The sequence below is a fragment of the Oncorhynchus masou genome, chromosome 12 (assembly GCF_036934945.1).
Source record: "Oncorhynchus masou masou isolate Uvic2021 chromosome 12, UVic_Omas_1.1, whole genome shotgun sequence".
In the NCBI taxonomy this organism is placed as follows: domain Eukaryota; kingdom Metazoa; phylum Chordata; class Actinopteri; order Salmoniformes; family Salmonidae; genus Oncorhynchus; species Oncorhynchus masou.
This window is the reverse complement of record NC_088223.1, coordinates 60,008,659-60,024,882: the sequence shown is the minus strand read 5'-3', so window position 1 is coordinate 60,024,882 and position 16,224 is coordinate 60,008,659. Positions and strand designations below refer to the sequence as shown.

At 39.9% G+C, this 16,224-nt stretch overlaps 1 protein-coding gene across 1 annotated transcript in view; it reads left to right on the top strand.

The window, feature by feature from the left end:
- Positions 1 to 16,224, top strand: part of LOC135550525 (moesin-like) — a 41,026-nt gene that overhangs the window by 2,049 nt on the left and 22,753 nt on the right. Inside the window, exons 2-3 of the mRNA XM_064981435.1 lie at positions 11,930 to 12,013; positions 16,123 to 16,218. Coding sequence (XP_064837507.1) covers positions 11,930 to 12,013; positions 16,123 to 16,218 — 180 coding nt within the window. The remainder of the gene's footprint in view (positions 1 to 11,929; positions 12,014 to 16,122; positions 16,219 to 16,224) is intronic.

Genomic DNA, 16,224 nt, shown 5'->3' with positions numbered 1-16,224 from the left:
CTCACAATTAAGTGTTTTACCATTTTCTTTCTAGGACAGCCAGGTTTTTTATATTTTTTATATTTTATTTAACCATTATTTAACTAGGCAAGTCAGTTAAGAACAAATTCTTATTTAGAATGACAGCCTACCAAAAGGCGAAAGGCCTCCTGCTGGGAAGGGGGCTGGGATTAAAGATACAAATAAATAAAATAAAAATATGGGACAAAACACACATCATGACAAGAGACAACACAACACTACATAAAGAGAGACCTAAGATGACAACACAACATGGCAGCAGCACAAAACAGGGAACAAACATTGTTAGGCACAGACAACAGCACAAAGTGTAAGAAGGTAGAGACAACAATACATCACGCAAAGCAGCCACAACTGTCAGTAAGAGTGTCCATGATTGAGTCTTTGAATTAAGAGATTGAGATAAGATTGGGTTACTAGTAGAACACAAAGCAATTTGACATTAGCAGTTGGGGTCATGGTCTGCCAAAGCAAAAACCTGATAAAAATACATTAATATGAATGCTGTAAGTACAGAACTTGTTTGCTCAGTGGGAAATTTAATATCCAACTAGTCAGTGACAACTGTGTGGAGTTTGACAGCAACTATGTGAGCTTATTACAGTAATATGACACTGTCCTGAGATTTCCTATGGTGTTCTATGTAGAAGAACCCCTTACCTTGTAATAATTCTTGTGTAGCTTGTGAGCGTCATAGAGCAAACATGTTACACGTGCGTGTTCGTGAGAGTCTCAGCTTTTCATAGATAGCGTAATAATTTTTAGCTCAGACTCAACAGACATTTTTGTAAAAAAAGACCCCGCCACGGGCCCCTTCGGGATCAGCCCTTGTCTCACAAACACCTCTATCTCAGCCCCCAATGGATACAGAAGAAAAAGATGAATCCAATTGTACAACCAATAAGTCTGTAGCTCAAACACACAATGTTTAAAAGTGGTTAAACGTCTTAAATCACGCCCGCACAACAGTGGGATTCATTGGGTTAATTTATAGGATTCCCATAATATTTAAGAATTATAGTACCCAACATCCAATTTGGATCAAACTTCTTCCTGCTATTGAGTAAGACACGAGGAAAACAATAAAATGGCCACCAGTGGACCCCCCCCACACCCACTCCTATCCCACCCCAACAACCAGTATACAGTATAGTAGGTCTCTATGTCTGACAAGTAGTATGGAGCTGCAGCTTGGAGTATTACTACTTCATCCTATGTAATGTATTTCCTTTGAATCGGTTTGATTTCTTTCTCTCTCCTGTTAGAGATTCGCCATTGTATTCGCATTAGTGTGAAAGTACCAGTTTTTGCTACATCATTTTATCAATGTTGCTGGTCTTTTGTGTTTATTAAATGGAACACAACATTTTCTTTGCGACTTTGGGTAGAAAACAAATAGCTTTTGCTAATGATACAAATAAATTGTGTAGTCATCCTCACAAGTCAAGCCAGTCCTCCATGAAAACATTTTAGTTCCTCCATGAAACCATCACCAGATTCACAGGGAATACATTACATAAGATGAAGACCAATCCTTGAAGCCGCAGCTGTATACTATTTGTTAGACATAGCGAACTGATATTGTATACTGGTTGTTGTGGTGGGTTTGGCATGTGGTGTGGTGTGTCCGGGGTTGGTTTTTGGTAATTTTATTGGCTTCTTCAAGTCTTATTCATAGTTGAGAATCAGATGTTAGGTACTATATTTATTTAAGATTACTTAAGAATCCTATAAATTAAAAGGACAATTTGAGTGCAAATAGAGGTGCACTGATATTACATTTTGGCCGATATCCAATATTTTCCTTGACAAAAAAAATGATGCCGATAACCGATATTTGCTGTATCACATCCGGCCGTGATTGGGAGTCCCATAGTGTGGCGCACAATTGGCCCACCCTTGTCCGGGCCGTCATTGTAAGTAATAATTTGTTCTTAACTGACTTGCCTAGTTAAATAAAGTTTACACACACCCACCACACTGACCAAAAAGTTATTTTGTTGGCATTTACGTATGTCCCCATTACCAGTAAAACATCATCAAAACCCATTTCTTTCACTTACTTGCTGTGCTGTTTTGTTGTTCATTTGTTCAGTTGTTTCATTCTCAACCAGGATTTCTATGGAATGCCATTTGGGTCATTGCATGTCAAAAAGATACACGTCAAATAACACAGTTTGACATGTCAAATAACGCAACATATGTTTCAGTGGCTATAGTTAGCTCGCTAACTATTTAGCTAGGTGGCATCATCTAAAATAACCCTAGTTTATAAGACAGTTCTTATTTGATTAATGATGGTCGGACCCATCTATGTGAAGCTAGCCACAATAAGGATTAGACACATTAGTGGACTTCAAAATAAAGGTATGGCATAATTCTACTATTTGTATTCATTTGCATTACTGTCAATGACATACTTTTACATGGAAGGCAAACCACAAATTCCACTGTTGTGCCTAATCCTAATTGTGGCTAGCTTCACAACACATAAACTGGTGCAGTCGAGCCTCACTAGCCAGATGAAGCTAGCTGGCTGCTTATAACGTTAGCTTTGGGAAACAGACTTAAGTTGCTGACTAGCTATTTATTTTCATGAACTGAAGTTCAATTTCAATAGGCTAACAAAAAGTGGGAACCTAGCTAATACTTACTCACAAGGATTCCTAAATAGTTGCTAAAAATAATGAAAATGACTGCAGGTTCTACTGGTCATTGTTTTCAGGCTGGTTGTATTGGTGCTAGCTAGGTACCAAGCTAAAGCTAGTTGCGGTTGAACAAACTATTCTTTATTACCAACAGGGTATTGTGAACACATCGTGGCCTATATTTGCTTGTTTAGACTTTTTTTTTTGTACAGCTTTGACAGTGCTACAGTATCTTTTTTGACACACAAAGACCCAAACGGCATTCCGTAGTGTGTATGTCGTGAAGCTAATAGCAGTGATGCCATTACTGTGTATCTCCGGTAGGGCAACATCTGAAAAATAGCGCACTTGGTAGTGTGTACCGGTGCTCGACCCGTCGGCAAAAGCCAACATCGCCCACGACAGAGAAAGGTTGATTGTCAAGGGCAATATCTTGGCTTTAATGGGTTTCGCCTTTGAGTTGTCTCGCTGAAATTTTGTTACTCTTTCAAATGACTGCTCGATCCACAGAGCAGACATTGTGGGCTAGTTTAGGAATGCTGTGTTGCACGTAAAGCGCAACATTTTACGTGGCGTCATTACGTCATGTACCTAAGTTATATAGGTAAGCACGTCATGACATCTGTTTTGCACATTGGGGTGTTAAACTAGACATCAGCCAATACCGATGTTGGCATTTTTAGCTAATACCGGCTGATTCCGATATGTTCACTGATATACCGTGCATCCCTAGGTTCAAATCAATTATCTTCATTTCTCAGAGATCAAATTATATTTTAATAAAATGCTAATCTTATTTGTCTCTAACTACAGAAACGGTTTCAGCACAATCTGAAATGTTTGGTGTCAAGCCTCTTTCTTGTGCTTTTTGATGTGGACTGACCCTTGATGTTTTTAAGCACTTCTACAGGTCACCCCATGTCAGAAACCAAATTGATTCCTGTCTCGTTAACAGATTACCCAGATAATGTTATAGTACATAAGTTATGTTATTTTACATCAAATAAAACATCTTATTACATTCATAAGACCCTTTCATCAATAAAAAGTTACTTGCAGTCTGGTTAACTTTCCTTTTGATGTACCTTTAGACTCTATAACTCTACACATCACTAAGAAATGTGTTGGTATTCTATGAGGTTGCTTTCCTTCAGAAATATGATATTCTAATCAACAGCCATTTCTACTTCTTACTGTCCATGAAGTGAACTACTATATTGGTTTGAGTATAATTGTGTTAGCTGAAAAGTGTTAGTTCTTCATAAACAACAAACAACAGAAACAAATGAAGTGGAAAGACTAGTGCTATGTAAGAAAGGGATTAAGCAGCTCTGTAAATGCACATAGCAGAGTTGAGATTAACAATTTGTAATAAACTAAGCCACATGCGGTAGAGTGTGTGAAAGGCAGAAATTATGCAAACCTTTGGGGGCTTTAGCCCGTAAATGGAGAGTAACTGTGTGGCAGGTCTGAAACGTCTCTAACTGGCTGCAGAAAACCAACCAGTGAGTTGTCTTTTGTTTGTTTTCTGTTTTATTTTGTTGATTTAGATGTAGTTTTGTTTCTAACAAACCTCATGTTTTCAATAGGATCTCACCCTTGGTTAGCATCAAGCACTCCAGTATTTCTTAGTAAGTGAACAATAATGATTCTGATAATGACCTTATCAATATGTGCTGAAGTAGTTGCTTTTAAGTTGTTTGAATACACAGGAGATGGCATTATCTGTGATTCATGAACCTGTTTTGAAAAAAGGATAAGTCATAGTACAGTGAGTTTAACTAACTTGAATCTAATAGACTCACACATTCAACCTGATAAATATCTACATAATTGAAAATGTATTGATTCTGTAAATTTGACTTTAGTGGTAGTTTAAAACATGTTTGCTCTATGGAGAAGAGAGGTAATAGTTTGAGGCTAACCTAAATCTCCGAATTTCGTGGAATTAGAGTGAGCTTTTAGCTTCTACTTTGTGAATGGTTAAAATGCTCCCCAAAACAGATAAAAGTATATGTTACCAAGAATCTAACCAAATAGTATTGTATAGGGATTATCCATCAGTTCCTGATTTCCACATATTTAGGATTTTTAAAATCCCCTTTGAAGTTAATTTGTTTGTATTTCAATCATCATATCAATTAAATATTTGGCTTTTTGGCTTTGCCGAATTGAAAAAGACAGATGTCTCGAGGAGATAGTTAAAGGAGGAGGCATTCCGAAATGTTGGAAATATATATAGTTTTTTCTTCTGGTAATTGGTGTCCCAGTTTATAATAATTTGCTGTCATAAAGTGTGCATACTTTACTGAAATACAGTCTATAGCTAAGGTTTGTTATAGCTGTGTTTTCTGCTCAGTATGATCAAACTCCCTTTACAAGACAGAAAAGGCATTGAATGTACCAAGGGCAAAAAGGAAACATTGACATGTATCATTGGTCCTGTTATGATGAGTGATGTTTTGCTGCTGTTCTAATAATAGTGTGTGAGAAGTTTTCTGAACTCTGGCCATGCGAGACCCACCCTTACCGGGCAGAACTGCACATTCTTAGTTCCTTTTTCACGTGAGAGATGAACTATTTTTACCCAGAAAAGTCACTTCTTAACAATGACTGGCAGCCAAGAACCTGTTGGCTTGAACTACACAATGAAATGATGTCTAATCAGTAGGCTATGTCATGTTAAGCAGTCTGTGTAGTTGGCTGGGAAAATAGACAGTATAGTGTATGATTTAGGTGATTCATCATATCATTAATACAAATCCATTTTTAACATAGTGACAGAGACACAATGTAGGCCTTACATGCAATCTGCTTTCATCAATGTTTTACTGGATCTTGTAGGGCAATTAACACAGTTCAAAGAATCACTGAAGTTAGATTCAACTCACATTTGTGGTGTGACTCAGTTCATAGTTTATACTGTAAAAGAAATGTCTATGGTAATAGATAGTTTTAGGCCCTAACTTGTTTACAAATATAAATTATCACTCATGGAATAGCCTTGTATCTTAATCATGGTGAAATATTTCCCAGTGCTCTGCAAATGCCCTTAACATTTGCCAGTGAAATAAATTTTTATGTTCATGTTGCCAAGACATGGATAGATGAAATTATGAAACATCATCAGGCTAACCACTCTATAGAAAACTGGGCTCTGACTTTGTCAGAAATACAGTTGCTTTATTCATCTCTCCCCCTACAAAGTTAGGAAAAACCTTTATGAGAAATGTGTCCCAGATATTGTTAAATCATACATTTTAAGAAAACAAGGAATTCAAATATGCACTGTTGAAGTAGAGTTGTATTTGTTTGAAAACCAACCATGTCAAGGGTTTGTACTATTCACTTGTAGATGGCTGAATGTGTCTGGGTCCTAGTTAATTCCTGCTCCTACAGACCTTGACCCAGTCACAGCTCTACTATACAGCCCTCTTGTCTGTGTGACGCCGCCAGGCCTCATTCCAGCCAAAGCTTTACCCTCTCCAGCACCCTGCTCTATCCCACCGGCCCGCCGGTGATGACAGGAAGTGGCAGGGTGACAAGTGGCCTGACCAGCAAATCGGGGCCTGCTGACACAGAGGGGAAAGAACGCAGCCCTAATCAGCCACACAACTGGAAAATAAGGCATGTTGTTGTGGCTCAGCTCAGGCGTACTGCTCCCCCCCACACACACACACTGAAATACAGGCTGGCTGATTGTGCATTTTTGAGAGGAAAGAGAACATGGGGCCTTGTCAATATAGCTGTATAATTCACTCTCACAGCATAGTAAAAAATACATTTAGGCTACACAGCAGGAGACAGCTTGTATACCATAAAACAGACATAAGACAGGCAGCTTACACACTTTTTTTGCATTCCTTTTATGGGCATACTGGCTATAAGTCTGCTGTGAGTGTTGTGCCATGATGTACAGTGCATTTGGAAAGTATTCAGACCCCTTTACTTTTTCCACATTTTGTTACGTTACAGCCTTATTCTAAAGTGGATTCAAAAAAATCCTCGTACATTTACACACAGTACCCCATAATGTCAGAGCAAAAACAGGTTTTTAGACATTTTTGATGATGTATTACAAATAAAAAACATCTTATGCTATGAGACTCGAAATTGAGCTCCGATGCATCCTGTTTCCATTGATCATCATTGAGATGTTTCTACAACTTGATTGGAGTTCACCTGTGGTAAATTCAGTTGATTGGTCATGACTTGGAAAGGCACCAACCTGTCTATATAAGGTCCCACAGTTGACAGTGCATGTCAGACCAAAAACCAAGCCATGAGGTCGAAGGAATTGTCTGTAGAGCTCCGAGACAGGATTGTGTCGAGGCACAGATCTTGGGGAAGGGGTATCAATAAATGTCTACAGCATTGAAGGTCCCCAAGACCACTGGCCTCCATCATTCTTAAATTGAAGAAGCTTGGAACAACCAAGACTCTTCCTAGAGCTGGCCGCCCGACCAAACTGAGCAATCGGGGGAGAAGGGCCTTGGTCAGGGAGGTGACCAAGAACCTGATGGTCACTCTGACAGATCTCCAGAGTTCCTCTGAGGAGATGGGAGAACCTTCCAGAATGACAACCATCTCTGCAGCACTCCACCAATCAGGCCTTCATGGTAGAGTGTCCAGACCGAAGCCACTCCTCAGTAAAAGGCACAAGACAGCCCATTTGGAGTTTGCCAAAAGGCACCTAAAGGATTCTCAGACCATGAGAAACAATATTCTCTGGTCTGATGAAACCAAGAGTGAACTCTTTGGCCTGAATGCCAAGCGTCACATCTAGAGAGAACCTGGCACCATCCCTACGGTGAAGCATGGTGGTGGCAGCATCATGCTATGGGGATGTTTTTCAGTGGCAGTGACTGGGAGACTAGTCAGACTCGAGGGAAGATCAACAGGGCAAAGTACAGAGAGATCCTTGATCAAAACTTGCTCCAGAGCGCTCAGGACCTCAGACTCCCCATCCAAACTGACAGAGCTTGAGAGGATCTGCAGGGAATAATGGGAGGAACTCCAAAAATACAGGTGTGCCAAGTTTGTAGTGTCATACCCAAGAAGACTCGAGGCTGTAATCGCTGTCAAAGGTGCTACAAAGTACTGAGTAAAGGGTCTAAATACTTACAGTACCAGTCAAGTTTGGACACACCTACTCATTCAAGGGGTTTTCTTTATTCGTACTATTTTCTACAATAGAATAATATTGAAGACATCAAAACTATGAAAAACACAAATGTAATCATTTATTAACCAACACAAGTGTTTAACAAATAAAAATATATTTATTTTTGAGATTCTTCAAAGTAGCCACCCTTCGCCTTGATGACAGCTTTGCACACTCTTGGCATTCTCTCAACCAGCTTCATGAGGAATTATCTTCCAACAGTCTTGAAGGAGTTCCCACATATTTTGAGCACTTGTTGGCTGCTTTTCTTTCACTCTGCGGTCAAACTCATCCCAAACCATCTCAATTGAGTTTAGGTTGGGTGATTGGAGGCCAGGTCATCTGATGCAGCACTCCATCACTCTCCTTATTGGTCAAATAGCCCTTACACAGCCTGGAGTTGTGTTTTGGGTCATTGTCCTGTTGAAAAACAAATGATAGTCCCACTATGCACAAACCAGGTGGGATGGTGTATCACTGCAGAATGCTGTGGTCGCCATGCTGGTTAAGTGTGCCTTGAATTCTAAATAAATCACAGACAGTGTCACAAGCAAGGCACCCCACACCATCACACCTCCTCCTCCATGCTTCACGTGGGAACCACACCATACTACTCTGAGTCTCACAAAGACACGGCGGTTGGAGCCAAAAATAAATCATTTGGACCACGGGACAGATTTCTACCGGTCTAATGTCCATGGCTCGTGTTTCTTGGCCCAAGCAAGTCTCTTCTTCTTTTTGGTGTTGTTTAGTAGTGTTTTTTATTTGCAGCAATTTGACCTTGAAGGCCTGATTCACACAGTCTCTGAACAGTTGATGTTGAGATGTCTGTTACTTGAACTCTGTAAAGCATTTATTTGGGCTGCAATCTGAGGTGCAGTTAACTCTAATGAACTTGTCCTCTGCAGCAGAGGTAACTCTGGGTCTTCCTTTCTTGTGGCTGTCCTCATGAGCGGCAGTTTCATCATAGTGCTTGATGGTTTTTGCGACAGCACTTGAAGAAACTTTCAAAGTTCCTGAAATGTTCCGTATTGACTGACCTTCATGTCTTAAAGTAATGATGGACTGTTGTTTCTCTTTGCTTATTTGAGCTGTTCTTGGCTTAATATTGACTTGGTCTTTTATCAAATAGGGCTATCTTCTGTATACTACCCCTACCTTGTCAGAACACAACTGATTGGCTCTAAAGCATTAAGAAGGAAAGAAATTCTACAAATTAACTTTCAACAAACCACACCTGTTAATTGAAATGCATTCCAGGTGACTACCTCATGAACCTCAGTGCTCCTGAGTGGCACAGCGGTCTAAGGAAAGAGGTGCAAGAGGCGTCACTATAGTCCCTTGTTGGATTCCAGGCTGTATCACATCCGGTCGTGATTGAGAGTCCTGTAGGGCAAAATTGGCCCTGCGTCGTCTGGGTAGGCCGTCATTGTAAATAAGAATTTGTTCTTAATTTATCTAGGCAAGTCAGTTAAATTAAGGTTAAAAAAAGTTGGCTGAGAGAATGCCAAGTGTGTGCAAAGCTGTCATCAAGGCAAAGGGTGGCAACTTTGAAAATCCTCAAATATAAAATATATTTTGATTTGTCTACCACTTTTTTGGTTACTACATGATTCCATATGTGTTATTTCATAGTTTTGATGATTTCCGTTTTTTATATACAGTATATTTGAAAAAATAATTACTGTGGTATTTTGCTTTGCTTTGGGGTATTGTATCATTATGCGGAATTGTACATGTTTTAATACATTTGAGTAAAGCTGTAACGTAACAACATTTTGAAAAAGTCAACATTTCTACATACTTTCCAAATGCACTGTAATTGTCTGGACTGAGGTATCCTTGATGGCTAACTCATCAGGTTTTGTATACCTGCTGTTATATGAATCATTCTTCAATAAATGTGTTCATTTTTAAAATTCCAGTTTTGGTATCATGATTAAGATAACCCAATACTAGTATATGTGTTGAATAACCCAAAGCTAGTATATGCAAGTGTTTTTCTGTACATGAGCAGTTACTTTGCTCATTTATATGAATCTGTAGATAGTCTTTCATCATGTGTTTCAACATTCCAGAGGTAAAAACCAAGTCTTTAAATAGGCTACTATTCCTTATAACACTTGTGTAATTACAAAAATGGTAGAGCTTGCTGTTACAAAATTGTTCATATTATTACTGTGTTACTGCACAGGTATTAGAGCAACGTTTTATCATAATCACATATTAGCCTACAGTAAATGTCGAAAGAGGGCAGAACCGTGAGCTAGAGAGCTATCCTCTTTGCATGCATGTACGTGTGTGTGGGTGTTAAAAAATCTAAAAGAGATTGTGCTGGTGTGATCACTGAGCACAAGTGATCTCTGAGAGGCAGGCAGGCAAGCAGAAATGTGCTGAATTACAGGATGCAGTCTCAGTGAGCTGCATGTTGGGTGGCTCTCCCTCGCCTTGCGAGGCCCAGCTACCAGAGGATGTGGTTACTTCCTGTAGTGGAGCAGCTTAGTAGAGAAAGAGAGCTGGGGGAAAACATGTCCCCTTAGTACGCTAAAACCAAAAACGTTTTTCTGCTGCAGCTACTCATTCAGAGAGGTATACTCAGTGCCTAAACTTTCATTTGACACAGTGCCAGTATAGAAGCTATATAGAGATTGTTTTATCTTCTGTATAAAATCTTCTCCCAATAAATTCTGTTCAGTGTTCTGTTATCAAATGTCTGTTAGTGGACAAGTTTTAATGCATCATTTAGAGAAAAGACGGATATATTTTTCCTTTGGTTTCTGTAGAGTCAGTGTGCCTCTTTTTCTAATATAAGCTGATAATACCTCCCTCAGTAGGTTTCCTGACATTAATATTATAACATTTTGGGGGGGTTTGAGGCTGATCAATAATTTTAGTCCCCAAGTGCAATCGCCTCTCTCCCATGCCTTTGAAACATTGTTATTGTCTGCCCCACCCTCCCCTCTCTAGTGAGTAAGGGAGTGTAAATTAACATGCAAAGAGTATTTAATGGAATAGTATGAACATGCAAAAAGTATCTCGAATTAAAGACAAAAATGTTTCACACTGCTTTGATAAAAGTTGTGGTTGAATATCAGCCTAAATCGTTGTATCAAATCAAATCAATTTATAAAGCCCTTCGTACATCAGCTGATATCTCAAAGTGCTGTACAGAAACCCAGCCTAAAACCCCAAACAGCAAGCAATGCAGGTGTAGAAGCACAGTGGCTAGAAAAAAATCCCTAGAAAGGCCAGAACCTAGGAAGAAACCTAGAGATGTACCAGGCTATGAGGGGTGGCCAGTCCTCTTCTGGCTGTGCCGGGTGGAGATTATAACAGAACATGGCCAAAATGTTCAAATGTTCATAGATGACCAACAGGGCCACTGTGGCCCCATCCGACTATACACCCGGACAGGGCAAAACAGGCAGGATATAACCCCACCCACTTTGCAAAAGCACAGCCCCCACACCACTAGAGGGATATCTGTATTATGTATTATGGTTGTATTATGGCTTTTGGTCAAAGTAGTATTTGGAACCTAACTGATGTACTATGATGCATTAGCTGCCTGCTCATTAATCTGTTCCACTGTAATATTTTAGACATTTATTCTGAAACAATGTGTATCCACCCTGCTATAACTGTAAATCTTTCAAGAGATGTTATAAGTTACTCTGACAAAATGTTTAATCAAAAATAGTTTTTGCGAAGTTAGTGTGCTTATTTTCCTGGCCCTGTATTGTCATGTAGGTCCACTCCTTACCTGCTGTGAAAAGCCTAATGCCTGGGGTCATAGGCAGATGATGGTTCATGCTAATGCCTATAAGGCCCATTCCCCATTGATCAATCAAAAAATTACTTTTGTGTTTGGATAAATCACTGTAAGGAACTCTATAACAGTCTCTATAATGTAGATTGATTCTCAAATCAATCTCAAATTCTCAATCGGAGGCATCACATTTATAAGCAAATTTGTTGTAAATCAGTTATACCATCACATGTAAAAAATAAAATAAAATATTTTTTTTTATTTTGACGGAATTCATTGGTTGTCTGTCATAGCGTACTATCTCAATTATTTTTGTTTCCTCAACAGATTAGTGTGCGAGTTACCACAATGGATGCAGAGTTGGAGTTTGCCATCCAGGCCAACACAACGGGAAAGCAACTCTTTGACCAGGTAAGAAAATTGCTTGCTCTACTGAAACAAGGCAAATTACATGTTCTTGCTGTGCTTTCATTCATTGCCAATCAGTGTAAATTGCAAGCAGGGGAATGGAAGCCCAGTTGTGGGACTGGAGTGGAGGGTCTATTTTAAGAGGAACTCTCACTCTCTCACTGTTCCTTTTATTGAGTCAAGCTGTGCTCTATGGCGTAGGCTCTAGTCTCTCTTCAGCTGCAGACAGAATGTTAGTCATAGAATCCACTGGCAGCACAAAGGAACTCCATTTCCAAGACAATAAAGGCACGCTTTGTCCTGTTAACTTTTCATTTGCACTTGCTTTCCAAGTGGGCGGAGTAATTTCCCCTGGTGAACATGTGCTCGCTCATTGAAATTACACCATTAGAAATACACTACATGACCAGAAGTATGTGGACACCTGCTCGTCCAACATCTCATTCCAAAATCATGGGCATTAATATGGTCCCCTATTTTATTTATTTGTATTTTTTATTTAACCTTTAACTTGGCAAGTCAGTTAAGAACAAATTATTATTTTACAATATAGTACACCCTTTGCAGCTGTAACAGCCTCCACTCTTTTGGGAAGGATTTCCACTAGATGTTGGAACATTGCTGCAGGGACTTGCTTCCATTCAGCCACGAGAATTAGTGTCACGCCTAGGGTTGCACATTTTGGGGAATATTCAGAGGTGGGAACTTTCCGTGGGAATTAATGGGAATATGTAGGAAGTAACGGGAATATATGGGAATTAACGGAAATATATGCAAATGAATATTAATACTATTTAAATTTAGATGTTTTTTGCATTGGATATATTTATCATATCATATAGAGACAGAAACATAAACCTTTTACCTTATCATAAGTAGACATAATGGCAAATGATGAAATCCTTCCAATAGAAATTTTTAAAAACTAAAGAATTAAACTTTAATGAAAGTGAGTTGACTCTTCACGTGGGTGATTTCACTGAACAACAAAAGAAAGAGAATATTGAATGATCCCCAATGATCCATTGTATCTCCCAAAAACGTTGTAAAAAATCTGTTAAATGATAGTCTAGAAACTAAAGCTTTAGTTGTCTTCCTCTCATGTCTTATCCCAGGAGGTGGCCTCTTCAATGTCCACCTCTTGAACACCAGACTATGGACTCGTTCACTGTCACTTTCCAACCTTGCTAAGGATGGCTCGTTGTCAGGCTCAAAAAGCCTCAAATTTGCCTGGATGGCCATCAATTTTTCAGCCCTTGTATTGGTCAGCCTGTTGTGTGCTTTGGTGTGTGTGTTCCCAAACAAGGACCAGTAGGCGCTCTGAGGCAGCTGATGTTGGTGGGATTTGGAGGATGAATGGAGGCAACAGGGGAAAGAGCCTCAGATCCACAAAGTCGCTTCCACCAGGTGGCTGATGAGATATGTTGGCACGACTGCCATATTGCATCTCCATCACAAAGCCATTGCTTGGAAGTGTACTTCTCCAGACATCCAGGGACACCGTAGTGATGACACCATAGGCCTTGTTGATTTCTGCACCAGACAGGATACTCTTGCCAGCATACTTGGGGTCCAACATGTACGCTGCGGCGTGTATGGGCTTCAGGCAGAAGTCTTCACGCTTTTTGATGTATTTCAGAACTGCAGTTTCCTCTGCTTGGAGCAACAGTGGGCAGGGCACTACGGATTTCTTCTCTTACATCTGCAAGCAGATTCTGACCATCAGACAGGATGGCATTGTCTCCCTCAATCCATGCAATGGCTACTGCTATATGTTTCAGGAGTTTCAGGCTGCTTACCACTCTCCCAAAAATACATAATCCAGGAAGATCCTCTTGATGGGGCTGTCTATATCGACCATTTCTTGGAGAGACTCCTTCCCCTCCAGGAGACTGTCAAACATGATGACAACACCACCCCAACGGAAGTTGCTGGGCAGCTTCAGTGTGGTGCTCTTATTCTTCTCACTTTGCTTGGTGAGTTAGATTGCTGCTATAACTTGATGACCATTCACATACCTAACAATTTCCTAGGCTCTCTTGTAGAGTATATCCCATTGTTTCAGTTTTCAGGAGCAGATTCAATGCATGAGCAGCACAGCCAATGGGTGTGATGTGAGGGTAGGACTCCTCCACTTTAGACCAAGCAGCCTTCATGTTCACAGCATTGTCTGTCACCTGTGAAAATACCTTCTGTGGTCCAAGGTCATTGATGACTGCCTACAGCTCATCTGCAATGTTAGAACCAGGTGTGTCTGTTGTCCCTTGTGTCTGTTCTCTTGTAGATTACTGGTTGAGGTTGGAGATGATGTAATTAATTATTCATTGCCCACAAACATAGTGAGTGTTGCAACCGAGGACAGACCATTTTTACGTGCTTCAGCACTCAGTGGTCCCATTTTGTGAGCTTGTATGGCCTACCACTTTTCAGCTGAGCCATTGTTGCTCCTAGATGTTTCCACTTTACCAGGGCATAAATTTGACGAACTGACCTGTTGGAAAGGTGGCATCCTATGACGGTGCCACGTTGAAAGTCACCAAGCTCTTCTGTAAGGCCATTCTTCTGCCAATGGTTGTCTATGGAGATTGCATGGCTTTGTGCTCAATTTTATAAACCTTCCAGCAACGGATGTGGCTGAAATTGCCAAATCCAATAATTTGAAGGGGTGTCCACATACTTTAGTATATATATTGTACATCGTGATTCTAAACTGCCTTGACTGAGGTTCGGTGATGGTGTGATGTGCAGGCAGTGGTGGTGTGTATAAACATTGTCTTCTTAATGGGAAACACCCCAACCAGGCTGTTGACACAGCAAATGTAAACAGAGCAGATGTTTCTTGAAGGCATTCAGTTGTACAACTGACTAGGTATCCCCCTTTCCCTTTCCTTTCTCCAAGGAATTTAATGCTTGAGTGGTTATCAGTCCCTAACCGTCTCAAACTTTTCTGCCATGCCTGTTTGTGTGAGGAGAGGAGAGGTTTTGGTCCCACTAGTTTTACAGTGGCTCTCTCAGACAGAAATATGTCATGGCTGTATGGCAGGCCAGCCTGGCCTCAGAGAATGTCTGTATTGTTTTAGCAGAAGGGCCAGACTCTTGAATCACTCCCAAGGCATCCATCACCAATGTTATTATGGATGTTGTGTCATCCCTATTTCACTTCATGATTATAATCACATATATTTATTTTGTTTCTCTTACATTTATTATGATCGATTTTTAAATGAAGTGTGGACTTTGCTGTCCTGGCATATCTGTGTCAGGACGGCCCACAGACCCTCCCTGTAAGTGGCAGTTGGTGTAGTGGGCAATCTGGGCAGAGGACTAGATGACTCCCTCCACAGCCATTAGATAAGAGTTTCCACTGTATTTTTACTCGGTCTATCAGACAGCGAGCTGTAAGGGGCAGAAATGCTGGAGCACAAAGTTTAACGTGTGACTCAATTCTTATTTCAATCTAGTTTTGATAGTACATACAATGGGTGCCTTTCACTAGTTAGCCTAATGGATTCAAATCTTCAGTTTGTTTGTGTTTGTGTGAGAGAGAGATGATCTACTGATATAACAAAAAAAGATTACCAATGTCTAGGGTAGAACATGAGGAATTATGTTGAGCTTAAACTGCTGTTCACCACGTAGGTCCAAGCAATTACTCTTAGGAAATGGCTTGCCACTGCATTATCCCTCAGGCCAGCATTTATTCATTTATATCCAATTTTGTGAATGAGTTCAGTGTGTTTAAAAATTAAAGTAGTTAGCTTACTATTTTAGCATTGTCAATAGGTTTAGCTTTGAAATGGGTATTTGATTCTGTTTTTTTTATCTGAAAAAAAACAGTTCATTTTAAAGATAAGTTGAATGTCTAAGTACTAAGCTAAGATGTTTCTGTATTAATTTCCTCAGTATAATTTGATATAACTGTATAGAAAGACTTGAGAGGATTACATCTTCAGATTCTTTTAAATGAATGACTCAACCATCATGCACCATTACCTAAGTTGAAACCTGACCTGAAACAAGAATGTCATGTAACACTGTTTTCACAAACAATTTAACACAGTTAACCCCTGTTAAGAGTTGGGTTACATTTTTTTAAAATTGTGTGCCCTAAGGTTGTGAAGACAATCGGACTGCGGGAGGTGTGGTTCTTTGGTCTGCAGTACCAGGATACAAAAGGTTTCTCGACCTGGCTCAAGCTCAATAAGAAGGTGAGC